Source organism: Typha angustifolia, chromosome 9 (assembly GCF_048772165.1).
Source record: "Typha angustifolia cultivar Huaian chromosome 9, ASM4877216v1, whole genome shotgun sequence".
Taxonomy (NCBI): domain Eukaryota; kingdom Viridiplantae; phylum Streptophyta; class Magnoliopsida; order Poales; family Typhaceae; genus Typha; species Typha angustifolia.
The window spans coordinates 1,226,586-1,253,037 of NC_133247.1; the positions used below are offsets into that span (position 1 = coordinate 1,226,586).

The 26,452-nt window shown below is 39.1% G+C and overlaps 5 protein-coding genes across 21 annotated transcripts; 2 read left to right on the plus strand and 3 right to left on the minus strand.

The window, feature by feature from the left end:
- Positions 1 to 241: 241 nt before the first annotated feature.
- On the minus strand, positions 242 to 1,204 carry LOC140766793 (uncharacterized). The gene is made up of 2 exons (XM_073106443.1): positions 585 to 1,204; positions 242 to 455 (listed from the first exon to the last, which is right to left on the minus strand). Exons 1-2 carry the CDS (start codon positions 1,202 to 1,204, stop codon positions 242 to 244), a joined length of 834 nt encoding a protein of 277 aa, XP_072962544.1.
- A 389-nt stretch (positions 1,205 to 1,593) lies between these two features.
- Positions 1,594 to 2,608, plus strand: LOC140766794 (uncharacterized). The gene is made up of 3 exons (XM_073106444.1): positions 1,594 to 2,198; positions 2,284 to 2,451; positions 2,563 to 2,608. Exons 1-3 carry the CDS (start codon positions 1,594 to 1,596, stop codon positions 2,606 to 2,608), a joined length of 819 nt encoding a protein of 272 aa, XP_072962545.1.
- Positions 2,609 to 2,813: 205 nt separating this feature from the next.
- On the minus strand, positions 2,814 to 7,406 carry LOC140766679 (8-amino-7-oxononanoate synthase). Of its 3 annotated transcripts, none has more exons than XM_073106204.1 (12): positions 7,280 to 7,406; positions 6,608 to 7,014; positions 6,379 to 6,491; positions 6,199 to 6,306; positions 4,915 to 5,153; positions 4,801 to 4,842; positions 4,515 to 4,602; positions 4,297 to 4,430; positions 3,734 to 3,822; positions 3,444 to 3,594; positions 3,292 to 3,360; positions 2,814 to 3,210 (listed from the first exon to the last, which is right to left on the minus strand). In XM_073106204.1, the coding sequence occupies exons 2-12, from the start codon at positions 6,831 to 6,833 to the stop codon at positions 3,087 to 3,089; spliced, it is 1,383 nt and encodes a 460-aa protein (XP_072962305.1). In that variant the 5' UTR covers positions 6,834 to 7,014; positions 7,280 to 7,406; the 3' UTR covers positions 2,814 to 3,086. The 3 variants fall into 3 exon arrangements, 2 of the variants coding, with proteins under 2 accessions (XP_072962305.1, XP_072962306.1); XM_073106205.1 differs by having other exon boundaries at positions 7,286 to 7,370; XR_012105485.1 differs by lacking the exons at positions 2,814 to 3,210; positions 7,280 to 7,406 and having other exon boundaries at positions 3,444 to 3,620; positions 6,608 to 7,074.
- On the plus strand, positions 7,269 to 13,857 carry LOC140766680 (ethylene-responsive transcription factor ERF039-like). Of its 15 annotated transcripts, none has more exons than XM_073106213.1 (7): positions 7,269 to 7,404; positions 8,420 to 8,523; positions 8,760 to 8,953; positions 9,053 to 9,316; positions 11,298 to 11,399; positions 11,547 to 11,664; positions 11,729 to 13,857. In XM_073106213.1, the coding sequence occupies exon 7, from the start codon at positions 12,931 to 12,933 to the stop codon at positions 13,561 to 13,563; it is 633 nt and encodes a 210-aa protein (XP_072962314.1). In that variant the 5' UTR covers positions 7,269 to 7,404; positions 8,420 to 8,523; positions 8,760 to 8,953; positions 9,053 to 9,316; positions 11,298 to 11,399; positions 11,547 to 11,664; positions 11,729 to 12,930; the 3' UTR covers positions 13,564 to 13,857. The 15 variants fall into 15 exon arrangements, with proteins under 15 accessions (XP_072962314.1, XP_072962316.1, XP_072962312.1 ...); XM_073106215.1 differs by having other exon boundaries at positions 11,762 to 13,857; XM_073106211.1 differs by having other exon boundaries at positions 11,547 to 11,626.
- Positions 13,858 to 21,675: 7,818 nt separating this feature from the next.
- Positions 21,676 to 26,413, minus strand: LOC140767430 (uncharacterized). Its single transcript, XM_073107331.1, has 4 exons — positions 24,847 to 26,413; positions 23,206 to 23,352; positions 23,000 to 23,116; positions 21,676 to 22,508 (listed from the first exon to the last, which is right to left on the minus strand). Exons 1-4 carry the CDS (start codon positions 26,299 to 26,301, stop codon positions 21,876 to 21,878), a joined length of 2,352 nt encoding a protein of 783 aa, XP_072963432.1. The 5' UTR covers positions 26,302 to 26,413; the 3' UTR covers positions 21,676 to 21,875.
- Positions 26,414 to 26,452: the final 39 nt, after the last annotated feature.

Genomic DNA, 26,452 nt, shown 5'->3' on the forward strand with positions numbered 1-26,452 from the left:
AGACCCTTTTTATTTTCCTTTTCCTTCAAGGCTTTTTGCAAATTAACACCTGAATTTCTAACCTTCACATACTTACAAATGTTCCATCCCATTGTTGAATGATTTGCAAGATAAATCCACTTAATGATCATGTTAGCAAATAGGAACCAAAACACTAAAGACCAAATGAGATTCAAACATCAATCTAATAAATCTAACACTAAAAAAAACCTAAGTAAATTAACAACAAAAGTCTAGAATATTAAATTTCGCAGCTGCTTCCATCCTTATTGATTCTCGGGACATACTTGCGAGCCCACAATTGCCTTCCATTGATCACAAACTTAACGAGCCTTTCTCCATTAAGCACCAGACCGATAAAAGACTCGCTCGTGAACACGATCCTTCCGTACATCGGCGTAATCCCGGTTGCCGTCCTCTCCATCATCACCCTCTCGATGCAGTTTCCCCATTTCCTACGTATTAAGAAATTGGTTAGATAACTAATAAATCTAAATATTTAAGCTGTTAAGTAACGGATAGTTTTAAGCTGCCTGCGGGCATAAGTTTAGTTAAAAAAGGTGAAGATATATAATTCTACATACTCAGTGAAGTATTCAACTATCTCTTCCCTCCCTACCGGAAACCCCTTGGAGAAGGTGATGAACATCGACCGGCAATCCTCGGACGCCGACACTAGTCTAGGATTGTACGTCTTCGCCAACTCGGGCGGCAACCGGGGAAGATTAGCCCTTGAACCTCGCTTCCTCGCCTCCTCCTCCGCCGCCCTTACCGTAGCCTCATGCGATCTAAACAACTTCTGCAATTTATCGTCGAAGATAAGAGCGCCGACGCCGTCTAAGACCTGGGCGAGGCCTCGAACGACGACATCCTTATGGAAGTCGAAGAAGCAAAGGTCGATGTTCTCGGAAACGAGAGAGGACAGGATAGGGATCTCGACGCGTAATTCTGACGCCGGAATCCCGTCGTGCCGGATACAGTTGAGGATCTTTTCGGCTTCCGCGACGAGCATGACGATGGTGGAATGGTTGCGTAGTCCTCCGACGTAGTTGACGACGTCGATGCCGATGAGGTCGAGCCACATGAACAGTGCCACTACGTTGCGAGCCATTTGAGGGTTTGCTCCATGGGCGAGAAGCTTGTCAAAGACGGCTCGGTCGATCTTGTGAAAGGCTAAGATGTCTCTGACGCATAGAGGAGTCATGATGTGGTAGTTTTGGTTCCGGCGGCGGCAACGGAATCGATGGTCTGCTATTTGAAGTGCATGGTCGGACGCGACCGATGTCCCTTGGGATGGAGGGAATCATAAGGAACAGACGCTTCGAGGTCTCGGATTGCATCAAAAAATTCGCGCTTCCGACTCCTGCCAGTCGTTTGTGAACACGTGGAACGTCGTATGCTTCGTTGTAGAGACTAAGAGACGCCAACGTTTTTGGAGCAACGCATCTGCTCGTAAGATTCACTTCACTTCCACTTCCCAAAAATGAATATCTTGAGATACATGAGACCTCTCTCTCTCTCTCTCTCTCTCTCTCTCTCTCTCTCTCTCTCTCACACACACACACACACAGAGACGCACATTAGGAGTTAGGCATGGATGGACCTCATCTCAGTGCCCTCGATCTCATGCTCTTCCACAAGCTCGAGAGAGACTTCTTCCACAGACTAGTTACCGAACTAGGGCAGAACCAAGAAAGGATGAAGTGGGTCATGGCTCTATGGCTCTGGTTTGAATCCATCGGCCATCATGAGTTCATTCGCCACGTCTCCGCCTACCAAAAAACGGCCATCCTCCGCTTCGTCGCCGAGGCCATCGCCTGCCTCGACTGCCTCTCCGGTCATTTAAAAGCCGCCGTCGACCCCCAAGTCGACGAGCGACTCCCCTTCACCAACTCCCTCATCGCCGAGCCGATGGACCTGCGCTTCTTCGACTACCACCGAAGTAAGGCCGTCGTCGGGATTAGCTATTTTTTCGACAACGTGTGCCGGATAATATTTAACGACGTTGTAGAGCACGGCGAGGGAACGAGCCAGATGAGTGCGGTTGCTACGTTACCGCAACGATCGGGGTTGAATCCGATGGCTGTGCCGTGGTCGCCGGCAAGAAATCATTCGCCGGAGGATCACAGATCTATGTTCATTACCTTCTCAAGGGGGTATCCTATTAGTAGAGAGGATATAATGGAGTACTTTACATCGTAAGTATATACACATGTATGCATATACAAGTAACGGAGGTATAGTATATGAAGTTGATGCATGTATTTGGTATGTATGTGGCAGGAGATATGGGCCGTGCGTAGATGTCGTGATGATCGAGAGAGCGCCGCCAGGGCAGCCGCCGATGTATGGTCGGTTGGTGTTTAAGAGCGCTTCGATGATCGCGGCGGTGCTCAACGGACAGCGGACGGCGAAGTTTGTGATTAAAGGGAAGCACCTCTGGGCCAGGGTGTATGTTCCACGCCATTGCTAGGGTGGTTCAGTGAGGTTGACGTTCTCTGTTTTGGCTTTGGCGCCTGTTGTAAAACTTGGGGTTGACTCTCTTGTCTGTGTATCTTGTAGGAGTGGATTCCCCCACTGCCGGTTTGCAGGAAAGTCTCACTTCTAGGATACACGGCAGATTTGATTAAATTATTCGCAGAAGTTTAAAATCCTGAATAGTTCTGACAATCAACTATGGTGACATAATCCGACAGCTGAAGCTTTTTCAGGTTTGTGTCCGAGAGAGAAGTGGTTAAGATTTGATTACGAGAATACTCATACAACATCAGCTATTCTAACGGTCGAAAACTTCTATAACATTGATGGTAATATTTATGTATCCGTGGAGTTACTTTTTATTTTTTGAAAAAAAAAATACTAATCAGTTCCATGGTTTTATTTTCCATGAAGGAAATACTGCATATTGCAGTATCATATAACCAGTCTACATGAGTTACATGTATTTTGTCAAAGTAATTGTCTTCCTAAGATATGGGAATCAAGAGGAGGAAATTTCTGTTCCAGAACTGAGGACCTCTTTTCCCCATAATAGTTTACAGCATTAGGATTACTTCTTCAAGACTCCAGATGCTTCATATATTAGTTTAAAGCTTTGAAGCTCTGTGATAGTTCTGGTCAGCAACTGGAAATGGAATCCAGGGAGACAATGCACAAACAAGCTTCTCTATATCCTCTGAAGAGTGAGCTGAACTAAGGGTAATTCGCAACCTACAAAGAGAAAATAAGACAAGAGTTGGCACTTGAATGTCCATAGAGAGGTAAGATAGAAGAAACAATTCATGGCTCTACCTGCATGAGTTCGGAGGAACTGTGGGTGGTCTGATTGCGGTCACATGAAAACCAGATTTAAGCATATGTCTGATTCACATTGAAATCAAGATTAGAGATTGCTGAAGGATTACTCTTGCAGAGAAGAAAAGTCAAAAGAGGGAAATGGAAACCTGCTTGCACTTAATGCTGCTTCTTCACTCCCAATGACTAAAGAAATTATAGGACTGGTTACTTGAAGCTGGGTCAAAGAGGCAAATTCCTGTACACGACTCCATACTGCTAGTCTACGCCATTTCTCTTTTCTTGCCACAACGAGAGCAGCTGCAATCTTACAGTACTACTTGTGACTGTCCGTGTAAAAGTATACAAGCAAACAATATCACCAGAAATATGGACAACATAGAAATAGTTTTCAAGGTGACATTGCTAATAAACTGTGAATTTCTTAAGCAGTAAATACCATGTGAAGCAGCAGCAATTGGTACTGGCACAGAAGTTGAAAATATGAATGAGCGACCCCTTGATTGTATCAGCTGCTTCCATTTATTACTGGTTGACAAATATAACTTGTTAAGTAATGGCCATACAGGCAGAACCTCACCCTCTCATACAAGTCCTCTGATCATGTAGCATCATACAAGAGCCTCCAGCTCTTTTATAGATTATACATCTATTCCTAATCTCTATTTTCCTTTTCACTAATTTAAGCATCGTATAGTATATTAAAGACCATGCACCACTTATGGGCACCGTACTTCAAAGTTTAGTAGTAAATCTGGTAATAAAAAATTCAAGAGCATTAAACAGAGGAAGGATGGGTGAATAACTTTGATCTTCTTCCAATATTTCAAATAGAGGCCCTTCCATAATGTGCTTGCAACTAAGCATGAAAACCTAGTAAAATTAATTATGGATGTCACACAGTTTCCAGTTATACCGAATTTTCAAGAGCTGTGAAAATATGAAATCAAATCCCTTGTCTAGTATTAATATTTTGTCAGGATTAATTCAGATCTTGATTACCTGCAGGCTATGAATCCACCCTGGCAAGCAGCAGCCTTGCTTAGAGTACCAATACAAATGTCAATTTCCTTTTCACATTCATAGAGCTCAGGAACCCCACCACCATTCTCACCACAGACAAGTGTTGCATGCGCCTGAAAAAAACTTGCAAGTAAATAAAATCACTTTTGCTTAATTGCAACTACAGAGACCTTGGCAAAAATAAAGGGTATACTTACATCATCGATTGCCAATAAAAATCCATGCTTCTTACGAAGGGAGACAAGTTCGTCCAGTGGAGCAAAATCACCATCCATGCTGAACAGGCTGAACAGTAGCAATGAAAAAGTCTGTCATAAAGTTTCTACAAACATCAGATGCCTTCTAGTTAGGCACTTTAAACCACAGACAATAAAAAGTTGTCATCACATACATATTGGAGAAACATTTCAAGAAACTCAGCTTATCTAGATAAAAAATAATATTACAGCATGACCATTATAGAGTAGTGTAAGCAGAACTTACCTATCGGTGATAACAACCTTCTTTTTCATTGTACAGTGTGATCTGTTTTGTATCATAGTAATCAGATGCGTAGTGATAAGTACTGAAAATTTGATTAATTGTTAAAATACATACAGCAGGGAATCAAGATGGATCATGTCACAGTGCCGATAAACAAATGCTTGTGCTTCTTGTAGACGCTCAGCAAGACGAATGCCATCAATTATTGATGCATGATTCAAAGCATCTGAAAAGATTGCAACTCTCTCATCCTCAGATGGTTTTATACCAGCAGCCAATAGAGAGCTGACATTTCCCAATGCAGTCATAAAAGCCATGTTGGCAGCAAATCCAGTAGGGCAAAGAAGACAATCCTGATGAACAAAGATAAAGTACGAAAGCAAATATCAAAATGAAAAGAAAGTAACATAATAGTACAGCTTTCTGCAAAAACAGAAAAATAAAGAAAAGTTTTTATGTAACTTGGGTTCTTACTTCAGGCCAGCAATTGAAGAGTTCTGCTAGAATCTATTGTAGCTAATAGACTACTTTATTCAGCCAGGCAACAAAAAGGATAGCGAAAAGGGTCTAATTACCATAGTAAGGCATAGATAATGGAACCTTATGCTCAAATTATCAGTTTGGCTTATGAAACTCCTTTCTGGTGTTTGACTCATAAACTCCTTTCTGCAATTTAGCTCTATCAAGGGACAATTTTTGTCTACCTGCTACTATCTTATATCCGATGTATATAATGTCTTGCTGCTAGTCTCTAGTCTCTACTTGCCACTAAAAGAACCAGACATTATTTTCTTCAAAATAGAAAAGATACAGATATTTATTCATCAATCCCTCATCATCAACGAGTTAGCAGCTCTCTGTCAACAAAGAAGAGGAAAGGAATTATTCATCTTTATCCATTGCCAAAAATTGTGTAACACCTCCAATGCTCTTTAAAATCAACATCTAAATCGCTTCAGATGACTTAGAAGTTAGCTATTCTATATATTGCCATTCTCTGCTATCCATGGGTAGCTGACAATCTTATAGCTTATCATTCCAAAGCAGGTGGCTATTCTTCAATTATTCCCTGCTTCAATGCTATAAGTCGGACCTTTGGAAACACAAGCGGAATCCATTATGAGTGGCAATAATATGATATATATATATATAAGGCAAAGGAGAAATACTTTAGGTACTTTCTAGCCCCCACAACATTTGTATGACCAAATCTTCTTCAGATATCCGATTCCAAACTTCATTTGCATGCAAATATCACACTGCAACCTCATTCCATATGAGATTACTGTTTAATCCCAAGTTGATACCGTAATTGTACTCCAAGACGAACATATTTTTCATAATTGCACTTGCCTAAGAATATCATACTATATAAAAATAAATATGACAGAAAGATACCTCTTTCTTCTTCAAATCTGCCAACGACACCTCAAGCACCTCGTGATAACTAGTGTAGCCACAGATCAATGCAGAGCCTCTCGGACCCATACCATGTTCTTGTGCTGCCTACAAATATAATAGATATAATCAAAGTCAAAGTAGATTACACAACACCACTCAATCGTCAAAGCTATCAACCTTTGCAGCAGCCTTACGGACAGCGGGGTGAGAGCTCAAACCCAAATAATCATTCCCCGAGAAAAGCAGCAGCTTCCCACCAACCTTCTCATCCTTATCAATTATCTCACCTCCTAACCAAATGGGTCATACCAAAATCAAATTTTAAACAGAAAATTGCATAGTATAGTGAAAGATGACATCTGGGTGGGAGTGTTTGAAATGAAAACTTCGAGACGAGAAGGCTTACTGCTACTGGGGAGATCGGAGAGCCATTTCCTCAAGGTGGGTTCCTCGATTTCGACCTCCACAGACGACCGATCCCACGGGCCAGGGCCATCGAACGTCTCAAAATCCGCCGTTGGATCGTCAGCAAGCATCGCGGTGGGAAGCGAGATGGGGCGAGTGGATCGAAGCAGCTGCTTGGAAGCCAGCTTCGAGATAGCCGCCTCGACCCAGTAATCCCATTGCGACATTTCCTCAAACAAGTGAGGAACGACCGAACGAGAGAGGAAGTAGTTGATAGTTTATGTGAACCAGAAAAAATAATTGATATCTCTCCTTGGAACTTGGAAGCGAGTGAGATTAGAATCTCAAAGTACCACCGAAGAATCTTTTAGGTTCCCCCAATCTTGGTTGAAAGAGATATCACCTTTGCTGTCAAACAAACGCCGCGACTTTTCTAAGATAATTCCAATTAAGACTAGTAGTAGGAATACTAAACCAGCGAGACTTCCTATTGTCTCGGGACGAGGATTATATTCTTTAATTTAGAGAGTTCACAAAAGACACCCTAAGCTTTTTTTTATTATTAAAACCCTACTACAGATTTATTTACCATTCAATCCTTGCACAAAATGCAGGGTGCAAGGTGAACAATTCCCTTTAAAAAAAAAAGGAAAAAGAAGAGACAAAAAAATACCCTTACGCTTTCATGTATGAAGAGCCAAGAGGGCTCCCCGGCCTTCGTCGACATCCGCCGCCTCCGTCGCTTCAAATTTTCTCCGTGATTTCATCAGGGTTTTGTTTGTCTCGATCTCCTTTGAGGTAAGTTGTCATCGATTTAATGATCTCGTTATCACTTCCAAGATTTTGGACTTATTTCTAATTGATTCTTCCGAATGTATCCTTTTCGTGAATCTTGTCGATCAAACTGATCTGGGAAGAGGAGCTAGGATTTTGATTTAGTTTTTTGCTTCTTGATTTCTTGATCAGGCGATTCTTCTTGTGTTTCAATGAGGTTTTCTCCTCTCTTTTTTCTTCCGCATTCTAGAGCTATTTCTCATCGTGAGTTTGATCTCAGACCACCATCTTATCCATCAAAGACAGATTTGATGGTAAGATTGGTCGGTTTTTGGAAGACAGAATTAGTCATTATGTATGTTGATTGAGTATTTCTTCTTTGCCATTTTGTTGATGTGATCGAGCTCGATTAAGCCCATGATATGGATCAAAACAATGTGATACGCTGTAGCTGTCAACGTCAAGAAAAGTTATGTTCCAAAAGTGCAAAGAGCACGCCCTTTTTTTCGAGTCAAAAGACTCCTTCTTCCTTTGGTTTAAAAATATAATCTTTGTAGATTTTTAAGTTTGGCGTATGTCATAGTTATTGTGTCACTTCTCTTACGTACTCTTTTTTATGTTCAGCAAATGCAACTTCTTATGAGGACGTAATGTAGAGCAGGTATTATCCATGCAAATAAAAGATTATGCATTTGGTAGCATGAGGGCTATATAGTGAAACTTTTTCAATATGGCAAGAAGATTACACCATGATAACAGTACTAACATCAACCACCACCAAGCATTTGGTGCCGCACTATTTGGGGCTAATCTATGTGTGGATCCTTTTCCACTACTCATCTCTATCTAATGGAGAGGTTTGTGTCAAATAAGTACTATCATGTTCTAGAGTCCAGGAAATTTGCTTGCTTCCACTATTCTACATGTTGTCACATTAACATCATCCATAAGCTTTGTGCTGTGCTTGTTAACAACTTATAATGGTCTTTGTAAGATATAAAACTTAACAAGGTGAGACAAGTTACATGTTTAATTCCAGAAAGTTGCAGATTGGACAAAGATGGTAGATGAGGTTGGAGGTGGATACTGAGAACGGAAAGCACCACAGTGAGAAATTGTATCCCAAGGAGAAGTCGAGAGGCTGTGAGTGAATTTGTTGACATTTCTTTGCCTCTGGTTCATTTTAGATATCTTGAGACCTGAGTGCAATTTGACTGCTTAAACCTATATCCCATGTTCTTATTTGTCTTGTTATTTTGCTCTTTGTGGTAAATTTCTTGCCTATTGATTTGTTAGGGTCTTTTGTTGTTTGTTTGCAGAACATCTTATTTTTTTCTTTTCCTGACTCTGATATACTAACATTGCCACACACGACACAGTAACAGGAACATCATAAAGACTAAGGATCATTCACCGTAAGAGGAATTATGATAATCTTTTTGTAGAACATACTCTCACGACTTTCAGTGACTGCAAAACTGACCAGTCTTCTGTGCATCTTCCTGTCTGCTTTGACACATCTTGATGGCAGACAGCTTTTAATGAAGCCATCCTGGGGAGGTCACTTATTCTGGTACGGTTCCTCTTGTCCGAATCCTGAGTACATTCACTATGCTGATTATAGTTTGGATGCAGTATAATAGAACTAACCTTATTTGCCAATTTAAAATAGTTGGCATTCTCCAATTAGGTCAATATAAGGCAATTAATGATGAGACATTCGCCAAGATGAACAATCCTGGACGAGCTGTATATACATCAATGCGGCACCAAGTCCCTGAATCAAGAGTGCTCTCTCTTGTCATTTTGCCCTCTTGGTCAGGGGATAAGATAAAAGCAGAAATAGAGGCACTAGCAGAAGTGTATGCTGATTATGTGGACGAGCTGCTGCTTTGAGAGTACAGTGTGCCAGGGATAAGTACAACATTGCCTTGAGGTATGAGGTCTAGTTAAGCACAAGGTCAACTTATTTCATTCTCACCATAGATGCCTAAGTTTTCGGTGCTCTTCTTGTTTATCATAGGCCTGCTGATTTTATCCAACTTCTGAATTCTTTTAAATGTTATGTTTGAAAAATGAAAATAGTATTTTACATGGCCCTCGTGAGCATCACTATATAAATCTTCTTCTGCTGTAACATTCGAACACGCGTGTTACAGATAGATAGACAGATCCAATGCACAAGATTTCAGAGAGGAAGTGTGAGCACTTCACAATGTATTATTTTTGTGCGTAAAATATGAGTAGCATAGAAATAAACATAGAAAGGAATAAATGCTTTTATAGATTTTGATGAATATGTTTCACTCACTACAAGATGCAGACAAGTTTTGGGCTGGGTACCGAAGTAAAGTCATGACTAAAGATAAATTCATTTTCATCAAGTTTCTTAATACTATCATTTTTATTAGAAAATAAAAAAGTCTTTAGTACTATTATTGATGAAAATTACTCACTACTATCATATTGGGCTGGATATTGAAGTTTTATCTACGATAAAGAAACGAAAGGGAGAAAGCAAGTCTCACATGAAGTATATAGTTATACAGGCATGAAGGTCCCAGGCTGCGGGTTTGGTGAAGCCCTTCTATATACCTTGGTCTTGGCATGAGATGGCCTGTCCATACAAAAATTAATGGGCCAAAAGTAAGCTTGGTTTCTGTAATGCATTGTCATTGCCACAAATGTGTAGAATATGTGGCCAGATGTAGGCCACATTGTAGGCACACTTGCACCAATGATTCTGCTGTGAAATCACTAGGACACATACATCTTCACCAATCTGTAAAGTCTCCTTGTAACAATTATAAATGACTTTTCTTCGTAAGGCACTAGGGGGAGTGGAACCAGGGCATTCCCCATATAGAAGGCAAATCACATCGATCTTGAGAGTGATCACTATGTCAACACATCTTTAACTATAATGCTCTTTTCTGCATTATCTTATCAGTGAGACTGATTTAGAAAGCTCAATCTCAACTTTCGAATTATTTTACATTCTTTTGTCATTGTTAAGAACAACATAGTCATCTCAGAGCTGTCATTGCCAATTGTTACTTGAGGACTGCAACTTTATTTAGACTTGATCAAAAAGTTATTAGCCGAATCTAGCAGTTGGTTTATGTACATTGGATCAGATTTATACTGAGAAATTAAACCTCTCATTGCCTTGTTCAGCGATGAGTGCAATCTCTTTTCAACTTAATCTGACTTGCATATGCATTTAGAAATCAGCAATGAGAACTGCATCTTCATCAATCCCTAAAGTCAGCTCTGGGTGCCAAACCTGCAACTCAAAAACCATATTTTCAGTGTAACAGTTACAAATGACTTTTCTTTGTAAGGCACTAGGGGGAGTTGAACCAGGGCATGCCCTTTGTAGAAGGCAAATCACATCAATCTCAAGAACGACCACTATGTCAACACGTCTTTAACTATATTGCTCTTTTCTGCATTATCTTATAAGCGAGACTGATATAGAAATCTCAACTTTAGAATTAGTTTACACTCTTTTGTCATTATTGAGAACAATTACATGTCATCTCAAGCCTGTCATTGCCAAAAGTTACTTGAGGACTGCAACTTTATTTGGACTTGATTGAAAAGTTATTAGCCGAATGTAGCAGTTGCTTTGTCTACAATATTGGATCAGATTTTGACTGAGAGATTAAAACTATCATTGCCTTGTTCAGTGATGAGCACAACCTCTTTTCAACTCAATCTGATTTGTACATGCATGTAGAAATTAGTCTGCATAACAGTTTAGTTCTGTTGAAGTTTTCTACTTTGATAAGTTTGCAACCCAGGGAAGAGCCCTGGTGGCAATTTATTTGGTGGGCTTGGCATTGACATCATCAGTGGTTGTACATTTGTGTGACTGCCAAATGTGGAATCTGATGCCTCCCCTAATAATTCAGGCTCAGACTACAAATAAGATTACATTGTCAGAAGCAAAGATGATTGTAAGCCATCAAACTGCTGTTTCAGATACCTACCTGTCCAAGTTGTTAATTCTCACGGTATGTTGGACCTTCCAACTAAAACTGATTGCCTATTGGCGAAGAGATGCATCAAGGCTGCCATCTTGGATATTGCAATTTCCATGGATACTTATTTATTATTTTTCCTAGCTTTTGCTGACATGACCATTTCTCCAATTTATTCAGGGAATAATCCATGCAAAGTAGCGTACCTGATGGAAGTGTAGATTGCCCTCCTTTTGCAGATACAGCTAAGCAACTACTTGGTAACTTGGGGAGTACTCCTTTTGTGTCAACTTGTAAGGTTAGCAATGTGCTTTACAAACTCCTCATACTGTATTCCTTTTTCATACATGTGAGGTTTTCAGAGCATCTTTCTCCTCCGGTTATCTGCAAGACAGCGTTGGTGGATACGGAGGTGCACTTAAATATGCCACATTGGATCCAGGACGCGTTTTGTTTTTAAAGAACACTAAATAAGACAGATTCAACAGTCTCCTCCCCTCATTTAAAACTGCCTCGCCTTCCACTGGACTACACTTAGAATCTAACCACCATGGCATCACGTTGGCTGCATTCGTATTAAAGAATTCAACAGCACACAAGTTAGTTGCTCGAGCGATCTTATGGGCCGAGCGAGCTGCGATTTCTTAGACTCGTTGTTCACGAGATTCATTCAATCAATGGTGGGCAGAGTAGACACATGCGAGAGGTACTCAGAGTCTTTGTCTGATCTCAACTTCCCGTTGCTTTTTCCTAATAAAAACACAAGACATGATGCAAATTGAAGAAATGTTGGATATTAAAGATTAGCCAATTGAATTCGCTTGTTTGACTTAGAAATTACTAATTGAGCTCTAGGCAAGCTAGGGTAAGCCAGGGATAACTATTTTTTAAGCTCAGATTTGTGTATCTTATACTAAAATTAATTATTTTTAAGAAAAAAACTAAGTAAATTTATCTCATGTTGGTGGTTTTTTTGGTCTAAAGCAGCACTGGTTTGAATAAAATCACTCTACCTCACGAACTTTTCTCTCCATCCATATTTAAGTTATAATGTTATCAGGTTTGTTTGTGTCACAGATAAAAAGTTTACATGGTAAAATATTTTTTGTCCAAACTATAGTACAGTAAAATGTATTTGACTCAGTAATAAATTACAACACGTAACAGTATAGCATGTACGATTCATATTATTATAAAGGGTTAAATATATTTCCTCAAGCCCAAATATATATATATATATATATATGTTTAATTATTGTTAATATTTTAGCCTAAGCTTGATGACAAAGGACAAGTCTAGTTATAGGAAGAGGCCAGCAGAGGGGAAAAGAAAAGGAAAAGAGAAAAAGAAGAAGAAGCTTATGGTTGTGTCACTGAGAAGCCTTCTAGGACAGCCTTGAGTAATAGCTCCACTGTGCCTTCCCTTTCCGCATGGGCCCATCCCTTTTATACCTTCCTCCTTTTCCTTTCTACTCTCTCATTGGGCATTCATAAAAACCCACCACATCACCATTTCTTCAACCACTTCACATTCTCCTCTCCTCGCAAAATCCACCACCACCCAATGGAAGAAGAACCAACCACCTCTTCCTCCTCCTCCTCCTCCTCCTCCTCCTCCTCTTCTTCTTCCTCCCCCTCCAAGAAGACCTTGACCAAGAGAGAATCCGGATCCGATGACGGGGAGACTAAGAAGCGGAGCAAGGATGGGAAGCACCCGGTCTTCCGTGGCGTCCGGATGCGGAGCTGGGGGAAGTGGGTATCCGAGATCCGCGAGCCCAGGAAGAAATCGCGGATTTGGCTGGGGACGTTCCCTACGGCGGAAATGGCTGCGCGAGCACACGACGTGGCGGCGCTGGCCATCAAGGGACCGAATGCTTATCTCAATTTCCCGGAATTAGCCCCCAGTCTACCCCGCCCCGCCACCGACTCCCCGAAGGACGTCCAAGCTGCCGCCGCCCTCGCCGCTGCGGCGAATTTCGGCGAATGCGCGCCATCTGTTCATAAAAATGCCGAGCCGACCACGTCCAACTCCCCGACGACGCCGTCGAGCAGTGACGACGACGCGCTCTTCGATCTGCCGGATTTGTTACTCGATTTGAGAGATGGGTTCTGTTACTCGTCGCCGCTGTGGGTGCCTGCGGCGGCAGAGGACTGCGTCGAATTGTTCCGGCTGGAGGAGCCGTTCTTATGGGAGTAGTTCATTAGCGCACGAGGTCTTTGGGCCTCCCTGGCATCAAAGTGAGTAATTGGAGTTTGGAATTTCGAGGTGGGAGGTTGCAGTGCAGAAACTTCCAACGCTTTTGTTATGTTTTCTCTATCACGGGGCTCTTTGCAAACAAAGACCTCGTAACCTCCCTCTCCAATACTCCCTTCACACACACATGATGTCTACTGTCATATATGTTGTATTACATATTAGCGTGTGATAGTTTTGGTTGCAAGCTTTGTTTTATATGGAAATTAAATCAAGGGACATTGGTTTTTCTTTTTCCTTTTTACTCCTTAATTACTCCAAAGTAAGATGATTGTCACTTTTATTTGCATACATCATCTTCTGGACTTGATTAGATGAAGAAATTTGTCTTATTCTCATAGAATTTGCATGTATAATAAACTATTCCATGCATTGTATTATAGAGTTACTCTGGTTCCAACTCTATTTTTGGACTTTGTGATAAACAAACAGTGTCTACAAATAGTCTAAACATGCTCATTAAGTCAGTATACTCTGAAGCTGAATGATAGGAAAACAATATTAATTATATTTGTATGATTAACGAAAAAACGAAGTGAAAGATTTTCTTTTTTCCTTCTAAAAGGGCGAGTGGAGCATAACATCAAACACGTTGACCTCTCCCTACACAGACTGGCTCTTGTGATCTTCTTACACTCATAGTGCAAATTGGGACAGAGCTGACCGAAAGAAAACTCCCAGATTGCAATTTTGGTTGAGTGGAGTAATGACGTACGTAGATACGTCGTACAATTTTCGTAGGGGGGGCCACTCCAGAGAATTCAATGCCATTAAAAGATTTATGGGACCACAAATCTGCCCCTCTTGTTAATTTCACAATAGGAAATAGATTTAGCTCATAAATTCTAAGACAGAAACTATCAAATGCTTCACAAGTTGCCACGTAATTATGTTTTTAAATATAGTCTTACTCAACTATAACCCATTTTCCACAAAATTACTGCCAAATAATAATAGGAAATGAAGGTTGGTGAAGCTTAGTTATGACATGTCCCTATCTAGTACTGAACCCAAAATTTGTGTGACAAAATAAGAGAATATATTTTTGGTAATTGATGATGGCCTGTAAAACTGTAATCGTCCTGCACTATTCTATTTTAAATGGAGGAGTGAAGCAGAGGTAGGTGCAAGAAGTATGACATTACTATTGGCATTTGAATATAACCAAAGACTAAGCACAGTCAAGTCTTCCCTAAATATGTGATGCCTTTGCCTAGTAAAAAAAAAAGATATTTCAATGCCTAAGAATCTTAAACATAATATATTTAACTAGCAATAAATACTTAGCATTGCCATCTTGCATAGGAGAGCATTCAATATAGAAAAGGGAGAAGTTACGATGCTTTTAATAAACTAATTAACCTAGTCATTTGGTTTAACAATGAGGCAAACTAATTAACCTAGAGTTCTATTTGTTTATAACAAAAAGGTATTTTGATGCCCATCATCTCCCAACAACCAAAAAGAAAGGTAGAAGTACAGGATATAGAGCTAAGTTTGATGCCCAAATTAAAAGATATGAATGTGAAGCAGTGGGCAGCCACTTGATAAAGTGATATAGTATATATACAAGATTTGTAGAGTAAATTCTGATGATAATAATGATGGGCTCATGATATAGTATATAAAATTTCCTTGAATATTTTGGTATCAAGGAAGAGAAGTTTTGACTACTTTTCTCTTCTTTGTTCCTCTTTCTTTTTCCTTGACATGAGTAAATTTACCAATATGTAGGCCTTAGGAATATATTGTCATATTGAAAGGGACAACTGACAATGAGTTCGATTAAGAGGGCCTTAGTGAAAAAAAAAAGTGATGATGGGATAATAAGAGAAAGATGCAATAATTTTGCTTGACTTAGACCTAATAGCATCAAAAGGGAGTTGGATGAAGGTCATCACAAGCAAAGGATAAAGTTTCACATCCATTCTTATTACCATGACCAGCCTTAACTTTTCTTTTTTGTTGTAAAGAAGCTCATCATATGCCTCTTTTACTCACTCTCATGAGATACCTGTATGCTTTTGATGCATATTTCTCACATTTACTTAGTCTTATTCTTATCTTTCAGGCCCCAAAGAGAAAAAAAAAAAACAAAGGAAAAGTATCATCTTTTACATATGGGTGATTTGCACCAAAAACCCTTTTTATTTTTACCCATCGAACTCTTTTTATATTTTCCTTATTATTAACTTATTTTATTTTTATTTTTCTAAATTAGTATCCGCACTTATGAAAAGAAACGAAATGTACGAATCATTAATAGCCGTATTAAATACAATGTTATTTTATAATAAATATAAAATTATCCTCTTCTTCTACCTCTACCTCCATCAAATGTATCCGGACATGTAACCACTATGCATTAATATTTTAAAATAAAAATCTTCTTCCTCGTGACAAAGAAAAAATTACAGTTATAGTAACTATTTTTTATAGTTTATAATTATTATTCTTATAGTTTTTAGTTATTACTCTTATAATTCATAATAATTATTAGACATAATTTCTAATTATTTTATATATATTTTTTATAAAATGTATTAATATATAACGGACTTCTTCCTTCTTATCTCAACAATTAAAAAATAATCACAATTAAGTGTTGTATTCACCACTCAATAAAGAAACAATTAAAAGAAGAAAACCCCAAAATACAAAGAAAGTATAAAATGAGATTAATCCACAAAATCGAGATTGTGAATATTCTCCTCCATTTTTAAATGTATCTAACTAAAGCCACAGGTTTAAGAGATACGAGTGTTCCAAGATTTTAATACTAATGGCACCAAAGTTAAGTGTGACACCATTTAGTTTTCGATTTATAGCATAAAAGGAATCCCTAATAGTCAATGTCAAATACATAAAATATGTAGATCAACCTAATTATTGCTCAGGGTGGTCCTTTTTACTACCAAGTCACCATCTCATAATTTATAGTACCCTTTCTTTGAGGATCGCAATTAATGCGTCGAACGAGACTCAACAACTTGGGAGTTGGATACTATCACCTTTTTTATATTTTTGGGTTTATAATTCCAAGCATTACAATGCATCCTGCTTACATTATTGCTATAATATATATATATATATATAAACTTATATACGACCATAACAACTTATAATGATATGAATATGAATCACATGTACTCTGATTTCGGCCGCCAAGCTCGGTGAATTATCTTCATTAAAAAATAATAAATATTAGCTCGAGTCAAGGAGACCATTCTTGACAAAGTGATACACGACAAATGAGACTTACCACCCTTAAGTTATGTCAATGGCTATCATGTGGACAAAAGATAATTATAATGCAGGGAGAGAGCTTTTGACTATACTAACCCTCCTTATTTTACATGGCAAGAGAGACTCGATTTAGAAGCAGAAAACAACTTCACCCACCTAGGGGGAGAGGTGATGGGGGAGAACTACATGCTCAGTTAGGCCTCCACGTTATTTATTTATTTTTTTCTTCCTTTAATCTAGTCACAATTGATGGATAGATGCATGATTTATATATAAAAACAAAATGAGAGAATAAAAGGCGGGGGTGGGGAGAGAGAAAGCGACTCCAACGGTGAAAAAATTAACATGGCATTGCTCGTGAGAAAGTTAATTAAATAGTGATACGTATGTGGAGGATTTCCGCTCTCCTTAATAGGTTTGTTAAACTTTTGAGGCCACTAATTATTTAACATAGTATCGAATATATATTTACACGGATGTTGTATAAGTAGGATTTAACTTTAAGCTTAATGTTGATTTAGAAGAGCAGCTCGACAGTGCAACTACTTATTTAATTTAGAATAATAGCTCATTGTCATATATAACTTTAAAATATTGGTTAGAATTTAAAGAAACATAAATATCTAAAGAGAGTTAGTTGTTTATTTAGCTTATATTTAGTTTTGGCTCTTTAGCAATAAAAGAAATAATAACTCATAACTATTTTATGACTGCGGAACCGGAATAGGAATTATTGAGAAAGTGAAAGATATTGCTATTGGTGTCTGGGACTAGCTTCCTTTATGTCAATTATCAATACTCCTTGTCGGTTCCCATGTTAATTAGGCTAATCAAAGGCCTAGTTCCTTTGTTATTAGACTGTACCAATCTCGAAGCTGCACCATAACTTAGCCATGGAAAGCTAAGGTTTTTTTTAAAAAAAATAAATAAATATATATATATATATATTAAAATGTTATGTCACTTGTCCTCGTGATGTACCTTTTTATTCCTGGAGCTCGTCCTAGCTACCAAGAGAATCCCACCACAGTCCAGGGGTGAAGAAGACTCTCTCTGTCTCATTGTGTACTCCAGGGTCCCAGATATAGTAAAGAATCCAGGAGGAAATCCATTAAGAAGAAGGAAGGAAAAAGTTATATCTCTCTCTCTCTCATCCTGAATTATTGGCTTTGTAAGGACTAGTCCTCCAGAAGAAACTTCTTTCCTTTTGGTTGCTCATAGTCCTCACTCTATCTCCCTCTGTAACTTTTAATCTCATTCAGATAAAAGGAAAGTGAATCATTGATTAATTCTCCTCGTGTTTTAAGCAACTATTCCACTGATAGAACTTGCCAATAGTGGCAACAATCATTCTGCTTCTAAAATTTACATGTAAAAAATCTAGTTTATGATTAGCCTATGAACTCATAATCTATTTATTTTTTTTTAAAAAATTACATTTTATTCGGCAATTTTTATGCTGGTAACTCTCGGGTGTAATTAGAAGGTTAATCAGCAAGAGTTAACATCAAAACTTGCAACTAAGTACAGTTTATGAAATTGGATGCGTGGCTTTATTAAGTGCTCCGCAGGTCTCTTGGTCAGTGTAGAGAAATGCAATCAGAATTTGCCTGCAGAGAAGTAGTTGGACTTCATTTAATTCCTTGCAAATTATTATTATTATTATTATTATTATTATTATTTTCTGTGATCGATACTTGCTAGGGAATAAAAGAAAGGAAAAGAAAAGAATGTTTTACCTACCCCTCCCCATCTCAAATCATTGTTAACATACAAGCATGCAGTCATCAACATCAAGGGACAGTAGTGCTGAAGTAGGTTTTATTATCTCTTTTTGCTATGAGCAAGCAAGTGCTACGTACTTAATTATTAATATCCCCACACAGTTTTCTCTGGAGGAAAAAGAGAATGTATCCATGAAAGCTTCCAGTAAAGTAGCTTATCCGAGCAAAACACTTCACCTAACGCTCGATGTGATCGTTTTCCTAGTAATTAGTTTCATGCATGTTGATCATGTGCTGCTAGCCTGCTACCTCCAAGGAGATGCCTCAGCTCGTACAGTCACCTTCATGCTGAAGTGCTAACAGCCAGACATTACAAAGAGGAGCACTCGGTATGTGCATATAATTGTACCTTAAGACATCCAGCTAATTAACATTGGCATTTTGTAGTGCTTGGTGTCAGAATGTGACCTTAACTGTTGTCTAATGTGTATATATAAATCCAAAAGGCAAGCTGATTGGGAATAATATGATAGCGAGTCATCCTCACCTAAGTAAACTTCACTCAAACAGATATATTTTCTATATCCAATTTAAGATCACACCGTCATACTTTAGCTGTAGTTTCTGAATATATAATATCATGTAGGTGCAAGGAAATTTCTATTTGATACAACTCAAAGAAGTACTTAAACATTATTCACATCTCATCTCATTTTGTTTGAATTAGCCAAAGTTCTCATTTAACTCTTCTTGTGTGTGCTCAAGGAACAAGGATTTGTGCCTCAAAATTGTACCTCGAGACTTTAAAAGGATCGAAGCAAACAATGGAAAGATATAGCTGAACATGATTTATCTATTACTTCTTCAGTATAAAATTTTTAATCTCCAAGTTGACTTCGTACAAATTTCTGCTAGCTGTAATTGAAGCGGGAAAGAGACAATAAAGAGCTCTCCAATTAGTGGAGTTTCCCATCTAGCTAGGGGGGAAGAACAAGTCCGAATTTTGTTGGATATGAATTGTTATTTTATCCGTCTTAATATTCAAATTTTTATCAGAGTCTACAGAGATATGAATATTTGTTGAAGAGTAATATCCAAATCAGTATACACATATCATTAGTTTAACATATACTAAATATTTTTTAAAAAAAATTAATGGTTATATCACAAGAAGCTTATATAGATTCAGAAATTAAATATGGATACATTTGATATCTGATATCCAATCTATATTAAAATATAATACATAATATAATTTTACCACTATCTAATTCTTCTCCTATCCAGTTTCACTCTCATACACATGAGCACTTACTTAAACGTGGGGATTTCGTTTAAAAAGTAATAACTACATTCAGAAGTACAAAGTACTATTTGTTTGCTTTAATTTGTCGACAGGATTACTTTACCGCATGGCCCTTGGCTGCCTCAATGAGACAAGTTAGTGTTCAGCAATAGTTTGGCAAGATTTAAGTCATTCTCCGTTGATACATTTACATCTTTTATCTCCAATGCACAGCCAAAAAGAAGAAAAACAAAACGTCTTCTGGAAAGTAAAAGAAAATTAAGCTTCTGTAGCTTAACTTGGTCAAAGTAAATTCTCAGGAAGTACAGCAAGACACAGTTTTGTCATATCTGACTACACTTTGCATCTTCTCATTTAATTCAGAACAAGAATGGATGGACTCAATAGTCACAATGTCAGATGCAGTGAGATCACCCTTTCTTTTTTTCTTGTTCTCTTTTGTTAAATAATTATCTATAAACTTATAGATTAATTATAGACTAGATTAAAAAAAAAAATACCTATACACTATGATACATAGGTTAGAAGACAAATGAGCATGCACATGTAGTAGTAGTTCAGTAGAAAATAGACTAAATATCATTCAAAGGTATAGACCAGAGGAACAGAACTTATAATAACTATCTTAGACTAATAGGACTCAAAACATTAAAATCTTTAAGCTACTGGTGAGAGAGAAGAGAACGATAGTACTGATCTTCTGTAGTGTGACATTTATGAACGGTGGTATCTAAAAGGCAATAATGACTCTAATGACAAGGCTTTCTCTCCCGTACCATTCTCTTTTGTCCCTCAGAAGGATCTCATGGCTATACTTTCGACAACACAGCAAGCATGCAGCAAACAAATGCAGCTGGAAAAGGAAGTGCAGTACACTGCCATAAAGAACTTCCCACAAGAAACAATTGTTACTTAGTGATGAGCTTGTCCCGGATATGGATGGACTTGAAGAAAGCAAGTTCCATTTTTTCTTAGTGGTTTTCTCAATCAAAATAGCCTCCTTCAAAATTTATTTGCCTTTTTGAGTTCATCCATCAAATTTATCATCAAAATGGGGAAAAAGAATTGCTGGCAACTACTTTTCAGCAGCTTTTTCTATATGTAAAGCGCTGAAATTTTTAATATTTTTTTTTACTAAACTAATAATATAGTAATTGATGTAGTCAAAAGAGATCTATTTTGGTGTTTAAGTTTGATGGGAAAACTAAAACTATAAATAAGCTTCTAAGCAGGCCCATTTTTGTCAAAAATTCATGATTCTCTTGTATGTATATTTCCACTGTGGGTTACTTGGGTAAATGGATTTAAATGGATTGCCATTTCTTTGACTGTAGCAATGTGAAGTCCTTTGAGGGGACAGCCCTTTTGGGAAGAGTGGCATGCTCATGAGTCATGAGAGGCTTCAATTGCCTTTTTTTTTGGGTTTCTCTGTTGTTAGCGTTAGTTTGGACAAGCTTTAGGAATACAAAATCTGGGCCCAAATTTATTGTATATTGGAAAGCACTAAACTCCAATTCACGAATGGATATCATTCAGTAAGGCGTGGAGAACTATGAAAATGTTGAGTCGTAACACATAGGAAATTGGAGGATATCAACTAAGTCATAGTAATAGGCTCAAGTACCCTGTGTCTCTTCCTTCTTAATTTTTTTTCCCCTCTTTCTTGTGTGCATTTAATAGTACAAACTACAGAGCCTAGCCTAAAATATAATATGGCACCAGAAAGTACAACTGAAATATGCATGGGTATGAAACAAACATCACAAACACCATTTGCGATTTGATCAAACGTCATTAAATCCGAGAGGTATAAGTATTAACATTTCATTGAAACTTTAAAGTTAGTGCAATTCAGATACTATGAGGATGTTGGGAAACAAATTTAATCCTCTTACATCTTTGTATGAGCTGCTGTACACATGTATAATTTGCCTGTCACAAAACTGAAGATACCGTGATTGTGCTAGGTATTCGATAATTTATACAGAACCGGAGATTGCAAAGGCTCTAGAGAAAACCTTCCAGAATGCGGCAAAGGCGGAATACAACACAAGAGCAACAACAATTTTCTTTGATGCCAGTACCCTTAAATTAACCTTCATCTTGTGTGCCCTCATAAACCTTAGCATTGCATTGCCCAACAAGAGTAACCATGAACGAATGAGGGCCAATGCCATGCAAAAGGCCTCCTTTGGCCCTCCCACAGTGCTCACCTCATCACGACTGACATCAACATAGGTCAGTCCTGCGCCGACAGTGTCATCAACACGGTCAAGTCCAAGAACCTCATTCAGCCAATCTGATAATCTGATCAAGATTCTTGCAAGCCATGCTACTTCAGTATCTGAGATTGGCCTCCGCATCCAGTCACCTTTATATCTTACGTCATGCCATTTTATTCTTCCAACCCCAGGATGCTTGGGTGTGAACACCTCACTGCGTCCATGATGTTGATCATGTGCTTTGTCAGATGAGACTATCGAGTGAGATTTCTTGATGTGGCCCGCAAAAATCCTCTTCATCTGGGATCTGATTAAATCCAATATCCGGAGGTTTTGTGAGACATCCCCAGAAAGAAGTTGAATCTCGTGCTCCGCACGCAGCAAAAGAAGCTTAAGAACAAGCACAATTAACATGCTTCAGAAATGCAGTGTGAACCACCGATAAAGCAATCACAATAAAATTAATATGCAGGTTTGTTAGTAGATAAGCTCTCACATGATATAGTCCAAAAGCAGCATACTATGAAATTTAATGCAATCTGAATGTGGTTGACATAGGATAAATCTTACAGCGATAAAGAACAGCATAACTAGATGTGGAGTATAGTGGACATCCATACAGTGGTTGATCTCTCGACAAGTTTGGTCATAAGTCATAGCCAATACCGCCAAGCATGTAAATGATTTTCATCTATATAACCAATAACTCCCAAAACATGTCTACATAGTTGATCAAATTTCAGTACTTTGATGGTCTACGGTCCCTCTTTCGGAAAAAAAAATTCAGTACTTTGATGTGATTTAAAGTTAGCAGGCTAAATAAGTAGTGCAGTGGAATGAGATTAAACACTGATGGAAACTTCAACTGGAAAAGAATGTACCTGAAGTAAGTTATGGGCCCCATCCTCTCCATCACTGAACAATCTTAGATCACAGTTCCAGTGCTCATGCAAGAAAGATCCATCTGCATCACTTTCACACAAACCATCTTCCCAATCCTGACATATAGGAAACAAGCTTAAGACATCATTCAAGTTGGCCTACATCACAGCCTTATATTTTAAAGGCAAAAAGATTCTGTTATTACTTGCAATTGTTCCCGGATTGAGGGTATATACTTGTGCACATCATCAGATGAATATGAGGAGGGCCCAGGTGGTTTAGAATGATAAGCAGCATCAACTCTGTGAAGATGATCCAGCAGCTCGGAAGATGAAGTCAGAACGTTTAAGACCTAGAATGGGGAACCAAAGAATATCGAAGGATCAGTACCTGGATCACATAATGCAACAGTGCCTTACAAAATGAGCTGCAGCACATGCAACTACACCTCAAAGTAACTATTTTAGATTACAGACTTTAGCACAAAAGACAGCTCTTTCATTGGAAAGAACAGAGCACTCCAATTCAGCCAGTAGGAAACACTCATCCCCAACATAATCAAGTTATTATCAGAGACCTAGATAGACATTAGACATTCAGCATGAGCTTCTGAATCTGACAATCACTTTGTGTGCAAATTTGACATATTTATAAGTGATCACTTTTCAGACATTATTATCTAAAACCAAACTTTGGCAGCATTCAGGGATGCAGCTATTTAGAGAATACAATCTTCGCCAACACTGAAATAAGACCTATCATCTGATAAAACATATGATGTAGGAAGGATGTCAGTAGCCTTAAAAGCATGCAGTATACATCATATTTTGGGCAATTACGAGATAAATAAACTAGCCAATTAGCTCACCGTCAGAGGTAAACAAGCTGCGCTGAATCAAATTAATGCACATTTTGCTTAACAAGTAATACTTGAGACCTCCCCAGTCACCATATTAAATAAACACGAATTGACTTGTGGAGAACAGAACTTTATAAAGGCCTTAGATTCATCTATCTAGATTTTCTTATAGTGGCCATTTTCCTGCAGACCATCTTTATCTCGAGTTAAATTAACATACTAACTTTCCTTACCAGGAATTTCTCTCACATCATTTCTGGTATTTCATTTCCCTTAAAGGTTCCTTCCAATTGAATGAAGCCTTAGCTAGACATTTCCAAATTTATCTCAAATGAACTTATCCTGGACATTAACATGCTACTTCTAGCCCCTGTCACGTGCATTTGCTACTTTAAAATCAATGTCATATAAAAACACAAGAAATATCTCCCAATCAATTTCCAAGATAATAAATGGTTGCCAAGAAAAGGAAAGGAAAGTAGGAAACAGTTAATCCAGACTCAACCAAAGCTAACACCTCATGCTTGAACTTCTAATCTCACGATACATTTAACATCTTAACAACCAATTACGGATAAGTTTAAACTTCCCTGGTCTCTATAGTAGATAATACAAATACATGTTCTTCTCACCATCATAGACATGAACAGGTAGAAGGTTATATTCTGTTCTAGCTAAGGGCTACAAGATGAAGATGAATAATTTGTGCATTGGAGGCGTAGAATGATTTTACACCAGAAGTTGTCATTTTTCTCTTCTGTTTAGATATTTTCAAGAAAGTGTCCCTGTAGAGTTACACCAGAAAGTGTCCTTGTAGAGTTAACTATTTCTTTGGCAATTAAGCAGCAAAGACTACACCTCGTGAATTCTCAATTTCCATGCTTACTTTAAGAAACAGAACAAGAGATTCAACCAATCGACAAGTACATGAAAGGAAAGAAGATATTGTCATCAGAGTTGTAATAAGAGAAAATCTACAAGACTAACCTTTGATACCATCTGAATGACAGATCCCACATTGGTATGTAGGAACTTATGAGCAAACCCAAGAAAATGCACAACCAACGAGCTGTAGAAGAGATAATTAGACAACACATAGCTCTGCCAGGCCAGCGTGTACACTGATTCTATTTGGCAGCCCTCCTTCCCTGTGTCTTTATTCTCTTGATTCTGGACTCCCGATGGTGCATCAAACTCAACAAAATCTTCCTTACTAGTCTTCCATGGAGCCATGTACATTATCCAGACGGAGAAAACTTGCGCAGCATTTTTGAAAGATGCGCCCATTGGACAAAACAAGAAAGTCCTCAATATATACCTATACAACGGCCTCTGGATCACCGAATTCCATGAACCAACAGAATTCTCACAGGAAAACATTGCAGCTCTCGACCTAACAATATCCTTCATCACAGGACTTTTAGCGAACATCTTCTGTTCATTCACTTCATCCGGGGAATTCTTGTTACAGTTCAAGTACATTACCAGCAACTTCACCACATCCCCCAATCCAGGAGTCGGTGGGATCTCCCCGAAAACCGCCTTAAACGGAAATGACACACCAAATGACCGACAAAACGCAACAGGCAATGGCGAGAAGTCGTTATCTACCATCCAGAAATGCACAAAAGTGTGCACCAAGAACTCTGCTTGAAAGAACGCAGCACCATCGCCGCTCCCCGAGTAATGAAGCAGCGAGCTACGGTACGGCTGGCACGACTGCAGCAGCCCGCCGCCCTTCGGCACAAAAGCCTGGAGATATGCATAAAGCAATCGGAGATATAAGCTGCACTGCGGCTTCTGCCCAGGCTGCCGCCCGGTGGTCGACAGCACCGGGAGCGACGACGTCCAATTCTCAAGACGAAATCTTCGTTTCTTGCGGATTACTCCAGATTCTGGGCCCTCGGAATCACCTCGGGATACAGGGTAGTACGTGAACCAGAATATATAGTACTCGAAGACGCCGAGCTGGAGCTGGTAGGAACCCTGGATGTTGTCTTCTTTAACTCTACCGGCGAAAAGAGGAGAGATGTCCACGTGGCCTGCTTGGAGGGCAAAACGCATCCACTCGGGGAGGCGCTCCCGGGGGAAGACGTACTTGACGAGGCCGTGGCGATCGACAGCGGAGATGGAGGAGAGGAGGACGCCGGAGGGGGAGAGGAGGGAGAAGAGGCGGGAGGAGAGGTCGGGGTCGGACACGGCAAGGTCGAGCCAAGAGGAAGAGGAGGGCGAGGAGGAATCGAAGCCGAAGAGACGGCAGAGGAGGGAGGGGAAGGCGAGGGAGAAGAAAGGGCGGCACTGGTCGGAGGCGTGGCGACGGAGGAAGGAGTCGGCAGCGGAAAGGGCGGAGGAGATCTGGGGACGAGAGTCGGCGGCAAGGATGGAGGCGGCGAGGTCTTGGGCGCGGTTTTGGGCGTCCATGTGGAAAAAGCGAGAGGACATCGATAGCTAGGGTTTCTCGTATTTATATTATATAAGAGAAGAGAGAGAGAGAGAAGGAAAGAGGGATTTGAAGTTTCAAATGGGGATGGCAAGATGGATCGAATGGCGCTCTCTCCTCTCGGTGGTGACGGCAACGGGAGGGGGGGAGGTG

Coding starts and splice junctions, on each gene's coding strand:
- LOC140766794 (XM_073106444.1), top strand. CDS start 1,594: ATGGATGGACCTCATCTCAGTGCCCTCGATCTCATGCTCTTCCACAAG. Junction 2,199..2,283: donor ATAATGGAGTACTTTACATC/GTAAGTATATAC, acceptor TGTATGTGGCAG/GAGATATGGGCCGTGCGTAG. Junction 2,452..2,562: donor AAGCACCTCTGGGCCAGGGT/GTATGTTCCACG, acceptor TGTATCTTGTAG/GAGTGGATTCCCCCACTGCC.
- LOC140766793 (XM_073106443.1), bottom strand. CDS start 1,204: ATGACTCCTCTATGCGTCAGAGACATCTTAGCCTTTCACAAGATCGAC. Junction 456..584: donor ATAGTTGAATACTTCACTGA/GTATGTAGAATT, acceptor CTTAATACGTAG/GAAATGGGGAAACTGCATCG.
- LOC140766680 (XM_073106209.1), top strand. CDS start 12,931: ATGGAAGAAGAACCAACCACCTCTTCCTCCTCCTCCTCCTCCTCCTCC.
- LOC140766679 (XM_073106204.1), bottom strand. CDS start 6,833: ATGTCGCAATGGGATTACTGGGTCGAGGCGGCTATCTCGAAGCTGGCT. Junction 6,492..6,607: donor CTCCGATCTCCCCAGTAGCA/GTAAGCCTTCTC, acceptor CCATTTGGTTAG/GAGGTGAGATAATTGATAAG. Junction 5,154..6,198: donor CAGATTTGAAGAAGAAAGAG/GTATCTTTCTGT, acceptor TTTGTTCATCAG/GATTGTCTTCTTTGCCCTAC.
- LOC140767430 (XM_073107331.1), bottom strand. CDS start 26,301: ATGTCCTCTCGCTTTTTCCACATGGACGCCCAAAACCGCGCCCAAGAC. Junction 23,353..24,846: donor TCATTCAGATGGTATCAAAG/GTTAGTCTTGTA, acceptor TCCCCATTCTAG/GTCTTAAACGTTCTGACTTC. Junction 22,509..22,999: donor GGGCCCATAACTTACTTCAG/GTACATTCTTTT, acceptor CTTGTTCTTAAG/CTTCTTTTGCTGCGTGCGGA.